The sequence below is a fragment of the Liolophura sinensis genome, chromosome 1, assembly GCF_032854445.1.
Source record: "Liolophura sinensis isolate JHLJ2023 chromosome 1, CUHK_Ljap_v2, whole genome shotgun sequence".
Lineage (NCBI taxonomy): Eukaryota > Metazoa > Mollusca > Polyplacophora > Chitonida > Chitonidae > Liolophura > Liolophura sinensis.
The window spans coordinates 31,314,577-31,330,190 of record NC_088295.1 but is presented as its reverse complement, the minus strand read 5'-3'; the positions used below and the strand labels follow the sequence as shown (position 1 = coordinate 31,330,190).

At 39.2% G+C, this 15,614-nt stretch overlaps 1 protein-coding gene across 4 annotated transcripts; it reads right to left on the bottom strand.

Annotated features, from left to right (window-relative positions):
• Nucleotides 1–1,238: 1,238 nt before the first annotated feature.
• Nucleotides 1,239–14,542, bottom strand: LOC135474181 (L-sorbose 1-dehydrogenase-like). Of its 4 annotated transcripts, none has more exons than XM_064754161.1 (12): nt 14,504–14,542; nt 13,187–13,332; nt 11,203–11,411; nt 10,381–10,570; nt 8,661–8,789; nt 8,008–8,129; nt 7,431–7,598; nt 6,458–6,608; nt 5,153–5,313; nt 4,028–4,202; nt 2,416–2,638; nt 1,239–1,559 (listed from the first exon to the last, which is right to left on the bottom strand). In XM_064754161.1, exons 2-12 carry the CDS (start codon nt 13,305–13,307, stop codon nt 1,400–1,402), a joined length of 1,809 nt encoding a protein of 602 aa, XP_064610231.1. In that variant the 5' UTR covers nt 13,308–13,332; nt 14,504–14,542; the 3' UTR covers nt 1,239–1,399. The 4 variants fall into 4 exon arrangements, with proteins under 4 accessions (XP_064610231.1, XP_064610230.1, XP_064610228.1 ...); XM_064754160.1 differs by lacking the exon at nt 14,504–14,542 and adding an exon at nt 14,160–14,393; XM_064754158.1 differs by lacking the exon at nt 14,504–14,542 and adding an exon at nt 14,214–14,393.
• Between the last annotated feature and the right edge of the window lie 1,072 nt (nt 14,543–15,614).

Below are 15,614 nucleotides of genomic sequence, written 5' to 3'. Positions count from 1 at the left end.
AAAAATTTAGCCATGATAGAGAAAACTGATAAATTTGGTATGAAGATTGGATATTTACCCAATGAGCAACTCAAGTCAAAGTGGTTATCACAGCCACAAGAACTAAATGTAATTTAACACCCTGAACCTCGTGAATTTCTGTGTAGGTACATCCTTACCGTTGTGCCAAATCCCCCAAATATTTTGTAATTAAAATGTTACAAGAATTAAAATATACTGATTTGTTAAAGACCTCAAATAGAGTGTGGTGTTTAACACCAATTAAAAAAAAATAAATTAACTAAAACAGGCTTAGCCTTGAAACTGAAGGCAAAAACACCAGAGATACACTCTGTAAAATATCTAATTCCTCAACCTTTTCGCCTATGAAAGAGGAAATTTTAGTGCAATTTATTACCTTTTTTAATTAGATTTTGGAGACAAAATTATGTTGGTTGGAATTGGTCAATTTCAAGGCTTCACAAAGTATAAGTTTTAGTGTACACAGTATAATGGCCAAAAAATATATTTATAATTATTTATAACTTCCATTGTGCTCAAGTGATAAGCTTTCTGATCGGTCAATTTTTTGCGTTCATACCTTTATGAACGTAAAAAATATTTACGCCCCGCCCCCTCCAAACTACTTTTACTGAAAATAGACAGGACCATGCCTGCTTAAATCATGCATTTCACAGCTGTGGTAGATGTTTTCAACACAAAAATAATTTTCAACCCACCAATCTTCACCCTACATAAATATTTGCGCAAGTAAATTGAAATAAAGGCAAAAACTCATGGAATATCCGAAATATTGAACAAAGCAATTTCTTGGCCTATTCGTAAACAGATTTCCATTATTTTTTACTTCACAATGGAGCTCCATGGGAGAAAGGAGACGTAGATTCCACCGCTTTAGTTCAATGACAAACCCCAATCAAAAAATCCCAATATGAGATCCACTATCAAAACTGTTGAACGCACATTTGTCTGAGTAATGATGTCGAAAATGTGAAAAATTTTACGTCAGCTTTTATGAGACATTGAGAACTAAAATTTAATGTTACAGCGGGTTCGTTTCATGTTATGATCATAAGGAAATTATTCAACTTTGCCATTTGGTAAATATTAGTTCCTACCTCACGGCAAGCAATACTGTGCTTCAGAGATTTAAGTTTTGCTATGACCTCTTCATCCATTTTGACTGCCTTTACCCCTCATTGGGCCGGCCATGAGCACAGACTCTCTTTGTTTTTGCACAAATGAAGACGACGTAGAGTTTCTGTATCCCATGATCCTATAAATAGTTTCAAGTTCATCATGCAGTAAAAATGCACTAAAACCTACACATCACGTGCAAATACACCGGTTTACAGTTGAGACACAATGTGCTTATAATCTTAAATCTACATTCACACTCTCACAACTTCGGCAGTTTGATGTTCTGGACTGTGTTAATTCCCAAAATCAGATCAGCGGCTTTCTCTCCTATCATTATGGATGGTGCGTTGGTGTTCCCAGACACATCATTGGGCATAATGGAAGCATCTGCCACTCTTAAATTTTGAACACCCTTCACTCTGAAATCAGACAAGTAATTATTTGGAAGGATATATACATATATAAGCATTTACCAGACTGTTTCTCAAGGTACTTCAATTCCTTAACCTTTTATGCAGTTTATGCACATTTATAATTTAATTTTGGAAAAAATGACCTTGATTGCATTGGCCAGTTTCAGGGATTCACAAAGAGTATAATTTTATCAGTCTACACAGATTAATACTTTCAGAATATGCTTGAATAAAAACCTTGCAAACATGTGAAAAGGTTGAAGAATTACAATAACATGCTATTTGATAACTTTTTATACATTTAGTATACTTCTCATTAACATAATAATAGAAAATACAAGTACATGTCCAGATCGATATTCCCATTCGAGCTTAAAAAGCAGTATCCGAGAAAAAAAAAGATTCACAGATATGTGCACAACCTGTTGGACGTAGTAAAGTCTACATGCTTATTTTTTGTGAGTTTATTAATGTGGATCAATTGTGTAAGAGAATGAAACTGGATTCATAGTCAGCCATTACTACTGCCTATGATTTTGGCACAACAATTTTCTCTCATTCAACAAGGAGGAAACTTCTCTCTGAGCAAGAGCTGACTGAGTGTTACCATGTTCTACCCCTGGTCATAACACTTAAGTAGAATCTGGGATATTACTCATGATGGAAGTGGCAGTGATAGAGTTTAGGTTAACTGCCCTGGAAGTGGAAATAATAGACTTTAGGTTAACTGACTGTGGAGATGATAGGCTTTAGGCCATTTGACTGTGGAAGTGACAGACTTTAGATTAACTGACTGTGGAAGTGATAGACTTTAGGTCATTTGACTGTGGAAGTGGAAATAATAGACTTTATATCAACTGACCTGAGTTGTGGGTCTACCACAGCACTGGGGTCATTCACAGCTCCCATCTTACACGTACAGCATGGATGATATATTGTTGCAGTTATATGGCGCAGGTAACATTCCCAGAATGCATCTGTGTCATTACCATGGTGAGAGCAGGCTTTGAATGTTTTGTTTCTGTGAACAGTTCCGTGTTTTCGAAATGCTTCCGTGTCAAGAACTCTCTGACAGTAACGCATACCTGTTGGTTATAATATAATTAATTTGAAACATGCAGACTTTTGAAGCTAGATGTTTAGCAGTATGTCTCCCAGTTCATAGTGTGATAATCATGATGGTTTGAAGTTAACACCAAAAACATAACCAACTCTGCTTATATATATACATGTATATATAAGAAACATGTATTATATGTAATTGCAAATTAAATTATAGTTAATTTTTGTTTGCTGGCTTGCATGGGGTTTAACAATTTTATTTTCATCATGTCGTGACTGCATGTATGTCACTGAAGTGCCATGCTGATGACACCAAGCCAATTCACTACAAACGTAAACCAGCTCTTAGATGACACCCCATCAATCGCCAGTCAACTTACCCCAGTTGTTGGAGGACATTCCACCTGTTGACAGTAAACTTACACCAGTTGTAGCAGGATACCCGACCCATTGACAGTAAACTTACCCCAGTGTTGGACCATATCTTACTCATTGGCAGTAAACTTACCCCAGTGTTGGATGATATCTCACCCATTGGCAGTAAACTTACCCCAGTTGTTGGATGATATCTCACCCATTGGCAGTAAACTTACCCCAGCTGTTGGAGGATATCCCACCCATTGACAGTAAACTTACCCCAACTGTTGAAGGATATCCCACCCATTGGCAGTAAACTTACCCCAGTTGTTGGAGGATCCCTCCCACTGACAGTAAACTTACCCCAGTTGTTGGAAGATATCTCACCCATTGGCAGTAAACTTACCCCAGCTGTTGGAGGATATTCCACCCATTGACAGTAAACTTACCCCAGTTGTTGGATGATATCCCACCCATTGGCAGTAAACTTACCCCAGTTGTTGGATGATATCCCACCCATTGGCAGTAACCTTACCCCAACTGTTGGAGGATATCCCACCCATTGACAGTAAACTTACCCCAATTGTTGGAGGATATCTCACCCACGGACAGTAACCTTACTCCAATTGTTGGAGAATATCCCACCCATTGACAGTAAACTTACCCCAATTGTTGGAGGATATCCCACCCACTGACAGTAAACTTACCCCAGTTGTTGGAGAATATCCCACCCATTGGCAGTAAACTTACCCCAATTGTTGGAGGATATCCCACCCATTGACAGTAAACTTACCCCAGTTGTTGGAGGATATCCCACCCATTGGATGTAAACTTACCCCAGTTGTTGGAGGATATCCCACCCATTGGCAGTAAACTTACCCCAGTTGTTGGAGGATATCCCACCCATTGACAGTAAACTTACCCCAGTTGTTCATGACATCCCATTCCCAGTCCCAGTGAACTAACACCAGTTGGTTGACTATCCACTAATGCTAAATGCTAAACAAGTGCTGCAAGACAATCAAATGTCAATGGAGATGGAGAAAATCTATTACCCTCCATCATGACCCTGACATCATCAGGATGATCCAGATAATTGGGGTCTATCAGGGGGTCTTCGTGCGGATCAGCACTTTTCAGCTTCACTGTGCCTTGGCTCTTGGGATGTAACAGTATTGGCAGGAGGTTGAACCCATTTTCATTCACTTCAGGATCAAAACTGGCTGTCGTCTGGAAAAAACAATGTTGAACACATCTACACAGGCTGTTTCCCTTGTTCCAGTAAAAGAGAAATAAGTAACCATTTCGTGATCACATGATATAGAAATTTTTCATCCACTAACATAGTGAACAGTTGGCTGAACTGAAATACAACCTGTTCATACTTCTGTGTCTCTACCTACATGTAACTTCTGACAGATCACATTCAGCGCACAGCTGGACTCTAAATGTCTCAATACACTGTACTTCAGTGACTGGGTGCAATGTACCGGCTGTTGTCTCTAGATTTCACACTCATGATCAATCTGATATGAATAATGTTATCATGTCATCTGACACACCTGATGTTACCATGAAATCTCACCCACCTGATGTTAGCTTGTAATCTCACACACTGGATGTTACCTTGTAATCTCACCCATGGGATGTAACCTTGTAATCTCACACACCAGATGTAACCTTGCAATCTCACACACCAGATGTAACCTTGCAATCTCACACACTGGATGTAACCTTGCAATCTCACACACTGGATGTAACCTTGTAATCTCACACTGGATGTAACCTTGTAATCTCTCACACCTGATGTAACCTTGTAATCTCACACACCGAAAGTTACCTTGCAATCTCACACACCGGATGTAACCTTGTAATCTCTCACACCTGATGTAACCTTGTAATCACACACATCGAATGTTACCTTGCAATCTCACACACCTGATGTAACCTTGTAATCTCACACACCGGATGTGTTTAACTTGCAAACTTGACCTGATCTCACACACCAAATGTTACTTTGCAATCTCACACACCGAATGTTATCTTGCAATCTTGCCCACACGCTATCACCTTGCAATCTCGCTCACCTGATCAATCTGAAACACCAGATGTTGCCTTACAATCTCACTCAGGTGAACTACACTTCATGACATTAAATAGCAAACTTGACCTGATCTTACCTCTTCTTTGTAATTCTGAAATATTTCTGCACGCTTGGGATCTATCTGTAAAGAGACTGAATGTAGATGAACCTGTATATCTGGGTAGAGCTTGTCCTTGGGCTGATAGCGGGTCCTGGTGAAAGCTACAGCCTCCACCCCTCCAGAGCTTGCCAGATAGCCTGTTAACAACAAAATGACATAGCTCTGTCTGAGTTTAACTGATGCTGATGCAGTACAGGTCAATCCCAGGTACATATATATGGATACGCGAAAATCACATTGTGAACCAATCGCCATCCTCCATGTAACTGGTACATCCAATAGTCAGCTTCAAGTCAAACTCATGTTGGCTTCGTCTCTGATTCTTATGCAGTAAGGTCTTCCAGTATCTTGTACATGGTCATGAGTTTTCCCTGGGCTCCACCCAATTTCCTCCCACAATAATGCTGGCTGTCATCTTATAAGTGAAATGTTCCTGAGTACAACATGAAACACCAATAAAATAAATAATAAATAAACACAACCATCTTACATACATGTATGTAGCCTATACTTGTAGGTCTATTATACATGATCTGTTTTTCTGAAAGCAAACTGGACCAATTTGAGCTCTGCACCTGACTTGATATTATCCGTATTCGGTACATGTTCATGACCTAAATGTTAATTCTACAGCAATGATATAAGGCTAGCGGCTATTAATTGTGTTACATGATGGCAGGGGGGTTATCAGGCTATCCATAGAGTATGTACACATACAACAACTGAGATCGCACATACAGTGTGTGTGTACCATTATCGGACAGTTATATCATCCTACATTTGCAGAAGTCTGATGCATGCATTTTCCATCCTGTTAAATTCTGGTTACAGGAGTACTCAGTTTCCCTGTCCCAAAGATAAAGTACTCAGTTTATTTGTTGTGAAGATAAAGAACTTAGCTTACCTGTTCTGAATATAAAGTAGTTAGCTTATGTGCTCTAAAGATGAAGTACTCAGCTTACCTGTCTCGAAGATGAAGTACTCAGCTTACCTGTTCCAAAGATGAAGTACTCAGCTAACCTGTTCCAAAGATGAAGTACTCAGCTTACCTGTTCTGAACATGAAGTACCTAGCTTGCCTGTTCCAAAGATGAAGTACTCAGCTTACCTGTTCCAAGGATGAAGTACTCGGCTTACCTGTTCCAAAGATAAAGTACTCAGCTTACCTGTTCCAAAGGTGCAGTACTCAGCTTACCTGTTGTGAACATGATGTACTCAGCTTACCTGTTCCAAAGATGAAGTACTCAGCTTACCTGTTCCATAGATGAAGTACTCAGCTTACCTGTTCCAAAGATAAAGTACTCCAGTAGAGTCCACCATGATGAGACCCCCGACCGAGTTATTGTGTAAGGCTTGTCGATATTAGCTCTGACAACCATAGCAATATGATCTTGTAAATTCTCCCCTACAGGCAAATCAGCAACTACTGGTATCTGTTGAACAGAAACCAAGGAAAGTCTTATTAAAAAAACTTATATAAAACAAAAACTGTTTCTAAAGTGTAAAGCTTCCTGGAGCTTCAATATTCTGAGAGAAAAAATGACAGCGTGAACATGGGCCACTTTGACAAAACTTAGTAAGTCATATTTCTAATAGCTTTTTCTGTAAAAGACATTCTGTGGGTTAAAGTGCCATATTAAGGCAACGGTGTTCACAAGAAAGTTACAAAAAAATGACTTACAAAGCTTTGTGAAAGTGGGCTCAGCATGACCGGAGTACTGAGTGAAAAAATTGCAAGAATGAACCGTTTTTAATTGTGAGACATTATTCCACTTCTTCATTTTCACAGAACTTATGTGTTGCTATAGCTACAGCAATTTGTTCAACCACACAAGTGCTGCAGGAATTCAAAATCATTAGGATATAGGATTTTTTTTTCCAAGGCACCACAAAATTTGAACAGTATTTGTGACGCACATATAGCTTTTGACTGTGAGGTAAATCAGACATTATTTGCAATGTAATAAAGCACATCAGGAAATTAATGTTATGTGCATGAAGAGAATTCAGAGTATTTGTAATGTAACTGGCTGGTTTTATGTGCATAAGTACTATGCACTATTATGTACTATAATGTGCACTAAGCTATAACATTACAGACTTTGGCAACAGCCCAGCATTTAGTTTAGTTCTAATATTTTCTACAAAATTTTTCTGTACTTTCCACATGAAACTATTCTCAACTCAAATAAAGTTTATTGAACTGCATGCTAATTAAACAGTTGACTGAGTATACCGATACAACATCCTCTCACATTTAATTTGTCCAGATCATGCTTTGGACCGATTCCTGACAAAAGCAGTAACTTGGGCGACCCAATGGCTCCAGCTGATAAAATGATCTCCTTTGTTGCCTTGACAACATATTTTTTACCATTTCTCAAGAATTCCACAGCAACAGCTTTTGTTCCTTCAAATAAAACCTGAAACATTTATAGCAAGTGTCAGTTACAAAAAACATCTAACCCATGCCTGTACCAATGAATTTCTACCAATGACACCCTTTTCTGTAAATCTTCAAAAGTCACTCTTTTCCTCCCACAACAATACTGGCCATCATAGTGTATTAAGCGAAACATTCAGAAGTACGTCACAGAACACTAATCAAATATATAAATGAATAAATCAAAATTCACTTCTAACATACTTCAAAGAAACTTTATTTATTTTTGATTTTAAGTTTTGAAAGACACTCTTAGGCAAACCCGGCCATTTTAATTTTAGCCAGGGTTAGGTCTTCACAAGATATATGACTTTTGATCTGGGTGCAAAATTTCTCCCAAAAACACTGTTAACATTAAGCAGGGCTGGAGAAGAGAACAGGATACTTACTCTGGTTGCCATGGAGTTGACACCCACATGGATGTTCATTCTGTCCAGTACAGGCCTGAGGAAGGCCTTGGCTGTGCTCCATCTCTTCCCCTTCTTAATAGTGGCCTGGAGAGAACCAAACCCTGAGAACATAAACACACTTGTTTCAATTTTTTTTCATTTCATCAAATCAGTCTGTTGAATTGCAATCTTGAAATCTGAACTCAAGACTACAATCACCCTGCGGATGGTAGTGGGTTTCCCCTGGGCTCTGCCTGGTGTCCTCCTGTCGCTGGCTGCCGTTGTATAAGTGAAATATTCTCACTGTTGTTGTTGTTTGTTGCTTTCTTGTATGATTGTTTTATCTCCATTTGATTTACTTATCTATCTCATTGATGTTTTACGCTGTACCCAATAATCTGTCACGCATACGAGTATGATGGTGGGAGGAAACTGGGCAGAGCTTGGAGGACACCCACAACCATCCACAGTTTGCTCGAAGACCTTCCCATGTATATGTATGGAGAAGAAGTCAGCAGGAGCTGGACTTTAAACTCCTTCTCTCCATTTGAGTTGAATGGCAGAACCTCTTAATTAATCATCAGTCAGGTACAAGTAGTTAAATCAATTTTACAAAAATCTTCAGCTTCACCATAACTGCCCACAATTCATACCTAACTGTTCTTCTCCATTGACGTCCAGAACCTTTTCCTTCAGCTCTCTGCCAGCATCCAAAAACACATCCACTAGATCTGTACTCTTGACATCACTCACTACCAACGGGCCACTGTCACAATGGAAGCCTAAAGTAAACACAGGTCCACACATAGAACAATCTGTTTTATATGACACAGAAATCCACCCTACTCAAAACCAGGAGGCAGGAACTGGATTCAAACAAGCAAGGGATCTCACAAGGTTGGGTTTTGTAGACTTGATAGAAGCAAGTTTTCACACTCAATCAATAAGGCCTCAAAGACTGGAATATATCTTGAAGAATAGTGAGTCACACAGATATAATGTATTAAGAAAACACTTTTGTTTCATCAATATAACACAACAAAAACTACCACAATACAGCATCTACTGTCTAAAACAAGAACTTCCCTGATAGCCGACTAACCTGGGGCCAGTTTCATGAAGCTCACTTAGCTAAGTAAGCCCTTAACTACCATGACAATGTATGAGATATACTAGTAAAGTGTACTTAGCTAAGGGCAACTTAAAACAAAGTATGCTTCATAAAACTGGTCCCAAATTCAAATCTATTCTACCAACATTTAATTAAGAAATAATTGCTTTATTCACAGTGTATTCACCCCTTTATGCTGATTACACTTCTCTTGCATTGATCTCTCTATGGAGGAGTCCACTTTAAAGAACTACAGGGTTCACATGTCAAGAACCAATGAGAATACCGCATTTCGCACATGATATGTTTACGCTGGTGGGTGAGTTTCACGCATTCCTAAAAAAAGTCTTCGCGTGTTGGCAGTGTTGAGATGTAGAAATAAAACCAAGAAGAGACCGACAGACGGCAATCTTGAACGGGATATTTAGCTGACAAGGTAACAAGTGATACGCAAGAAGCTACGGCAGTCAGCAGTAGTGAATGCACTCGGTGAACTGTCTACAGGTACGCCGGTACCGTACGGAGGATATTACCAGCTACAGACTATCAACTAGCTCAACTGCTTTGTGCCATCACTGACAACAGGAATCCTGGGATGAAGGCCGGTAGGCTTGGATATACCGACACTTACTTTCCTCTGTCACCAGATATTGCGCGCCCAGAGTGCCACACAAACGCAGGAAAAAGAGGCAGGGTTTTTATGTGGGCGCCGGAAAAGACTTTTTTATTTGCCACGTAAAATGATGAAGATTGGACATTTTGGACTGGACATGAATGTCAAAATTTTGATGGGAAATTAAAATAAATAGATTAACATGTTTATGTAGAATTTTGCTGTAGCTTTCTGCTGTTCATACTTCACAGTAGGACTGGCCCCGATAGCACAGTTGGTAGAGCATTCGCTTCAGGGATCAATCCTGGGTCGAGTCACACCTAAGACCTTAAAAGAGGAAGGTCATGCTGAACACCAAGTTCAGCATGAAGGGGATAGTGCAACGACTGGTTGACCCATATCAGTATAATGGCTCAGGCGGGGCAGCTTACTTGCCTTCTGTAAGGTATCTCAGTGAAGCAGCACTAGATAAAAGAGTGGTGGAAATCCGTCCTGCGACAAGGAAGCACGCTACATGCACTCTAAGGATTCCTTCATCGTCATATGACTGAAAAATTGTCAAGTACGACCTTAAATCCCAAGCACTCACTCACTCACTCACTCGTAGTAGGATGATTTCACACAAAGTTTTAAATCTCCGTGCCTGTACCTGACTTGACATACTCCTCATTCTGATTTCCCTCAGACTTGAGAAAGTAGGGCAGTACATCTTTGTAACTCCATCCTGCACACCCATTGGCTGCCCATTCATCATAGTCATGGCGACTACCTCGTATGTACACCATGTAGTTAAGGTTGCTTGTTCCTCCCAACACTTTACCCCTCGGCCATCGGCATTTCTAACAATAAAAATTATACATTTAATTTAACCCTAGCTACACCGATTCCTGGCTGAGTAGGAGATTTAGTCCTATGTTATGTTTCTTCACTCTACCTAACCCTGGAAAACTTAGAGAACCTGTGTTGAAAATTTAGTGCACACTGATTTGATAGAGCACAGTTAGATCCCGTAGTATCTATGTAGCCACATTAAGAACCAGTTACCATAGTCTGCTCCAGCCAAATAAAATCTGTTAATATATATCCCAAATATTCAAAACTTAAGCATGGAAGCAGCTTCTTTTTGAACCTGATCCAAGTAATCCAACAAAATGGAACTGTTCAAAATTTTTTTTATCAAAATCTGACAACTGATATTTGAGATAACCGATATAACCAGTGGCTAATTAGAATCAAGGAAATCAGGGATCAATATGCAAAACACAAAAGGCAGGATTTGACTGGTTTTCAAACTTGATCTGAGGTTTCATAAACGTGAACATTCGTGTGAAAATTTTATACAAAATCAAACCATTATTGGAACAGTTATTGCACACAAATGAAAGATGGACAGGCATGCTAACCCAAATTAATAACACTCACTTATGGGGAAACATGAGATAGACAAAATAAACAATTTCCAGTGAACAACCTCATTTTTCATGCCCAGACAGGACTTTCCCTGAGTTTCAGTTTGGTACTGCCAGTCATAGGGGGACATCTGGAGCTCAGCCACTGCCAAGGGAATGTCAATCTTCTGTTCTTTAGTCTCCTCCTCCCCTGCTTCCAGCAGTAACACTGTCACATTCGGGTTCTCCGAGAGTCGACTGGCAATCACAGCACCCGCTGAGCCACCGCCAACTGTGAACCAATTAGACTCTTTATTCATTTGATCTCATTTTTTATTCATCATACTTTTTACCAAGCTATGTAATTTATGGCAGAAAAAACTTAAAATCCAATTAAAACTGACGGAATAGTTTTGGTAATTTTCTGTTTTAATATGTTATTTTCAATGCTGCATGTATCATCAAAGAATTTTCCACCCGTACAGCAGTGAGCTGTACGGGTGGAGAAAACCGAAGTGACCAGGGCCACTGTCCCACATGGGGCACACAGATCCAATGACAAAATCATGGTATTTAGATAGGAAGAATCTATTTGATGTCTCTGATACTAGTAACCAATTATGTCTCCTATCAACTTAATCTGCGGGATAAAACTGTTCATGTGATTATGACTTTATTTTTTAAGTCTTCAGTGAATTAAATCTCCCAATTACTGGTTATATATATATGAACAAAAAGAGAAATGCAATCATTGTTCAGCTACAGTGATAGGATCATATGCACTACAGATAATTACAGTACCTAGTCTGCATGTGTTATTAATAAACGTAGTCAGTCTGACAATGCTGAACAGATTTAAGCTGATTAGCTGAGGAGCAATCACATGATAAGATCAGCCGAAAATCAATCTCCAAATTAAGAAGGGATTGGTCGCATGTACATCTACACTACTGAAACAGCCATTATATTGGCGTGCATAAATTCATACAGGCCTACATTTGGGCACATTTACCTCTGAATGTATATATTTCTTAACGTTTTTTCCTCATTGTATGATGTATTTGGAGCTTTCAACACATAGTTAAAAGTTCCTCATGTGTCAAAAAATTTGTTACTGACTATAAGCCTAGGTGCAGCATGGATACTTTATTCTACCCCACCATTAGTTATGCATAGTTATATGGTGAAAATATACATATTAAATAGACATGATCTTTCAAACAACATCAAATGTGTCACAAAACACACCGGCAGATACGTTTACCTCCATGAGTAATATGATTTCTTACTGTTTAGGTCTACAAATAAAAAAATTCAAGTTTGTTAACTTGTTTGATTTGTTTTTGTGATTTATATAAAGCTGAGCTATCAAAATTTCTCTCAGTGATAAAAGAGTTATTTTGCAGTTTATTTCTGTTTTAACATTTTTGACAGTTTACACCCAGACGTGGAAAAAGATACATTTGTTTCATGAGGTTCCAATCTGAGCTCAACGGTAAGATGTCATAATACATGTTACAGTGCAATGTTACATTTCTGTGTCTTAATGGCCCCTAGAGCATTCATACGGATGTCATAAAATTGTCAGTCCTCCTGTACTATTTTCAAAATTATTGTACAAGAATTTTACTATGTCCTTGCAAGTCCTTTGATACTGCATGGCATCTGCAGTATTATCCCTCAACCCTTGTGACGAGATTCAGAAAGTTTCAAAGGCATGCATGCAACTGCTGCGTACAAATGCACTCAAACTGCAGATCCTCCAGATTTCCAAATATTATAGAAATGTACCATATGTATTTGTAAGGGGCCCAGTGGATATGTGACTTAACCATTAGGCACTTTTCACCCACATACATGTGTATATAAAAAAAACGCTTCACCTAAAACTTGGCAAAGATAAGAACAAAACGCAAAAGCTCAATGTCGTTAGATTAACAAGAACATTCCTGTATTGTGTATTTGATGTGTCTAGCGACGCCTACACCATGACAAAAAAAAAATATATGCATAATTTTGATTATATAAACAGTCATATATAATATATACAATTAGCAAAAGACCTACCTACAATATAGTCGTATTGTTTCATAAGCTCAGTGGTGACAGAGGGCAGCCAAAAGCCTGACCTGTAGAGATACTGGGCCAGGTAGGCTACCAGAATCACTGCCCCTGCCTCTCGCCACATCCTGGATCAGCGTCAGTACTGGTACCTTCAGAATACCAAATTCAAAATCATTCCGCGGGAAACAATAACTATGGTCCATGCAACGTCCTTCAAAGCAATTGCTCAAAAGAAAAAAAAAAAAAATATGACAGCAATATCAAATTCACAGGTGAAGGAGGCTGCATGGAAAGCCTGGAGTCTACCACCACAGTGTCTGTATTTATTTCTGTTACAATAATTATTACAATACTTTCTTCACAAATAGACTTATATTGGTCTAGAGTAACAGTGCTATGCTTTGAACATCAAATCACAATACATCACAATACATCACAACTAACCAATCACAAAATTGCATGGTATACACACCACTGGACGTATAGCATACATGCTTTGAAATACAAGCTTTTCAAAAATCCCTAACCTGTGTTTTAGGTCATAGGTAGGAAAGGAATGACCTTATTTATCAGCTTATGCGAAGTTCATTTTACCTGAACTTTAAGCAATCACCTGACAGTTTGCAAGTCATTCCTAAAGGCTTACACACACTGTAAAGCGAATGAGCTTTTATCCTTTCTCTACCACACTTTGATTTGATCCCAGGTCTCCCGATCTCGAGGCGAATGCTCTAACCATTTGGCCACTGCATACATCACACTTTACAGTGTGTGTAGTTTGTTGAACTTAGGTCTCGCGTGGCTGAGGGGATTGGCACGCCAGCATGCCACAATGATCCAGGAGCCTCCCACCATGTATGTAAATTAACTACTTTTAAGTCCGTATTACATGTGTTACATAAAACTTTCTAATATAAATTCACAGTACATCATGTATCAAATAAAGGGTACAGATTAAGGAATAAACTACATGTACCGGTAAATGTTAGATACCGTGTAAATGCACGATATGGCAACTAGCGCATACTACCTTCACAGGGTTTGCGCTACGACACTGTGGAGTGTCTGCATGCATTCGCCCACAAACATCACTAAGTGCTATCTACGTTGTGTCACATTCACAGACGAGTCAGCTATACACCAAGAGGACGCGCATGGATGGATGACGTTCATAACCCATATACCATGCCTTACGTCCCTGACCGCCTGTTACTTCAGTTGACATGCATATTGCAGCACAACCTTTACAGTTCAGTCCTAGAATCGAGCGATCTACATCAGCGTAATCAACTAAAGGCCCTACAGCATGGGGTTGTTTACCTCCACGCCCGTAGGACTTCGGGCAACCTCACTTTGCACCCTCACCCTGGCTCTGACCTGCTTTGTGTGACAGTAAACAGCGATCTTGTCCTTGCAGTTGGTTGATTGCGCTTGTCGGTGTCAAAGTCCGAACACACTGCTCGTATTGATGAGGAAACTTTGGTGCGGGTGTTTCCAAGCTAAACATAAACTTTCAACCGAATAATGCATGTCAAAATGCGTGACAAAATGCCATTCAGATTAAGGACCCTGTCACCCTAGAGTATCTTTATACAGGCATAAAGGTACTCTATGTCACCCCAGTATACCTCAGCTGTACGTTTGCTTCGGACATGGCCCTACATTTTTTTTTTTTGGATGCACTGATAAATACAGTTGGTTATCTCCCCCTGGTTGTGTACCGGCACAATAAAATGTGATGTCGCTAAATCAGTTAAATCTGAGCTTACCACCAAATTTTAGGGTAAATGATAATATAAATGCAACAAAGTTTCATCTATATCAGTCTCACAATAAGATGCTTAGCTGTAGGCCAAATTATTTGAGCATCGTATGTTTTATGCCAATGTTATTAGGTGAGTCAGTTGGACTTTGGAAATGGTTAAGTGATTGTTGATTCATGTTGTGGGTGGCGAAGTATATGAATGAATGATTATGGCGTAACGCCACGACGGCAATATCTCAGCCATATCGTGGCGAGAAGTATATGAATGAATGATTATGGCTTAACGCCACATCGGCGATATCTGAATGAATGATTATGGTTTAACGCCACATGGGCAATATCTCAGCCATATCATGACGAGAAGTGTATGAATGAATGATTATGGTTTAAAGCCACATGGGCAATATCTCAGCCATATCGTGACGAGAAGTGTATGAATGAATGATTATGGCTTAATGCCACATCGGCAATATCTCAGCCATATCGTGATGAGAAGTGTATGAATGAATGATTATGGCTTAATGCCACATCGGCAATATCTCAGCCATATCGTGGCGAGAAGTGTATGAATGAATGATTATGGCTTAACGCCACATCTGCAATATCTCAGCCATATCGTGGCGAGAAGTGTATGAATGAATGATTATGGCTTAACGCCACATCTGC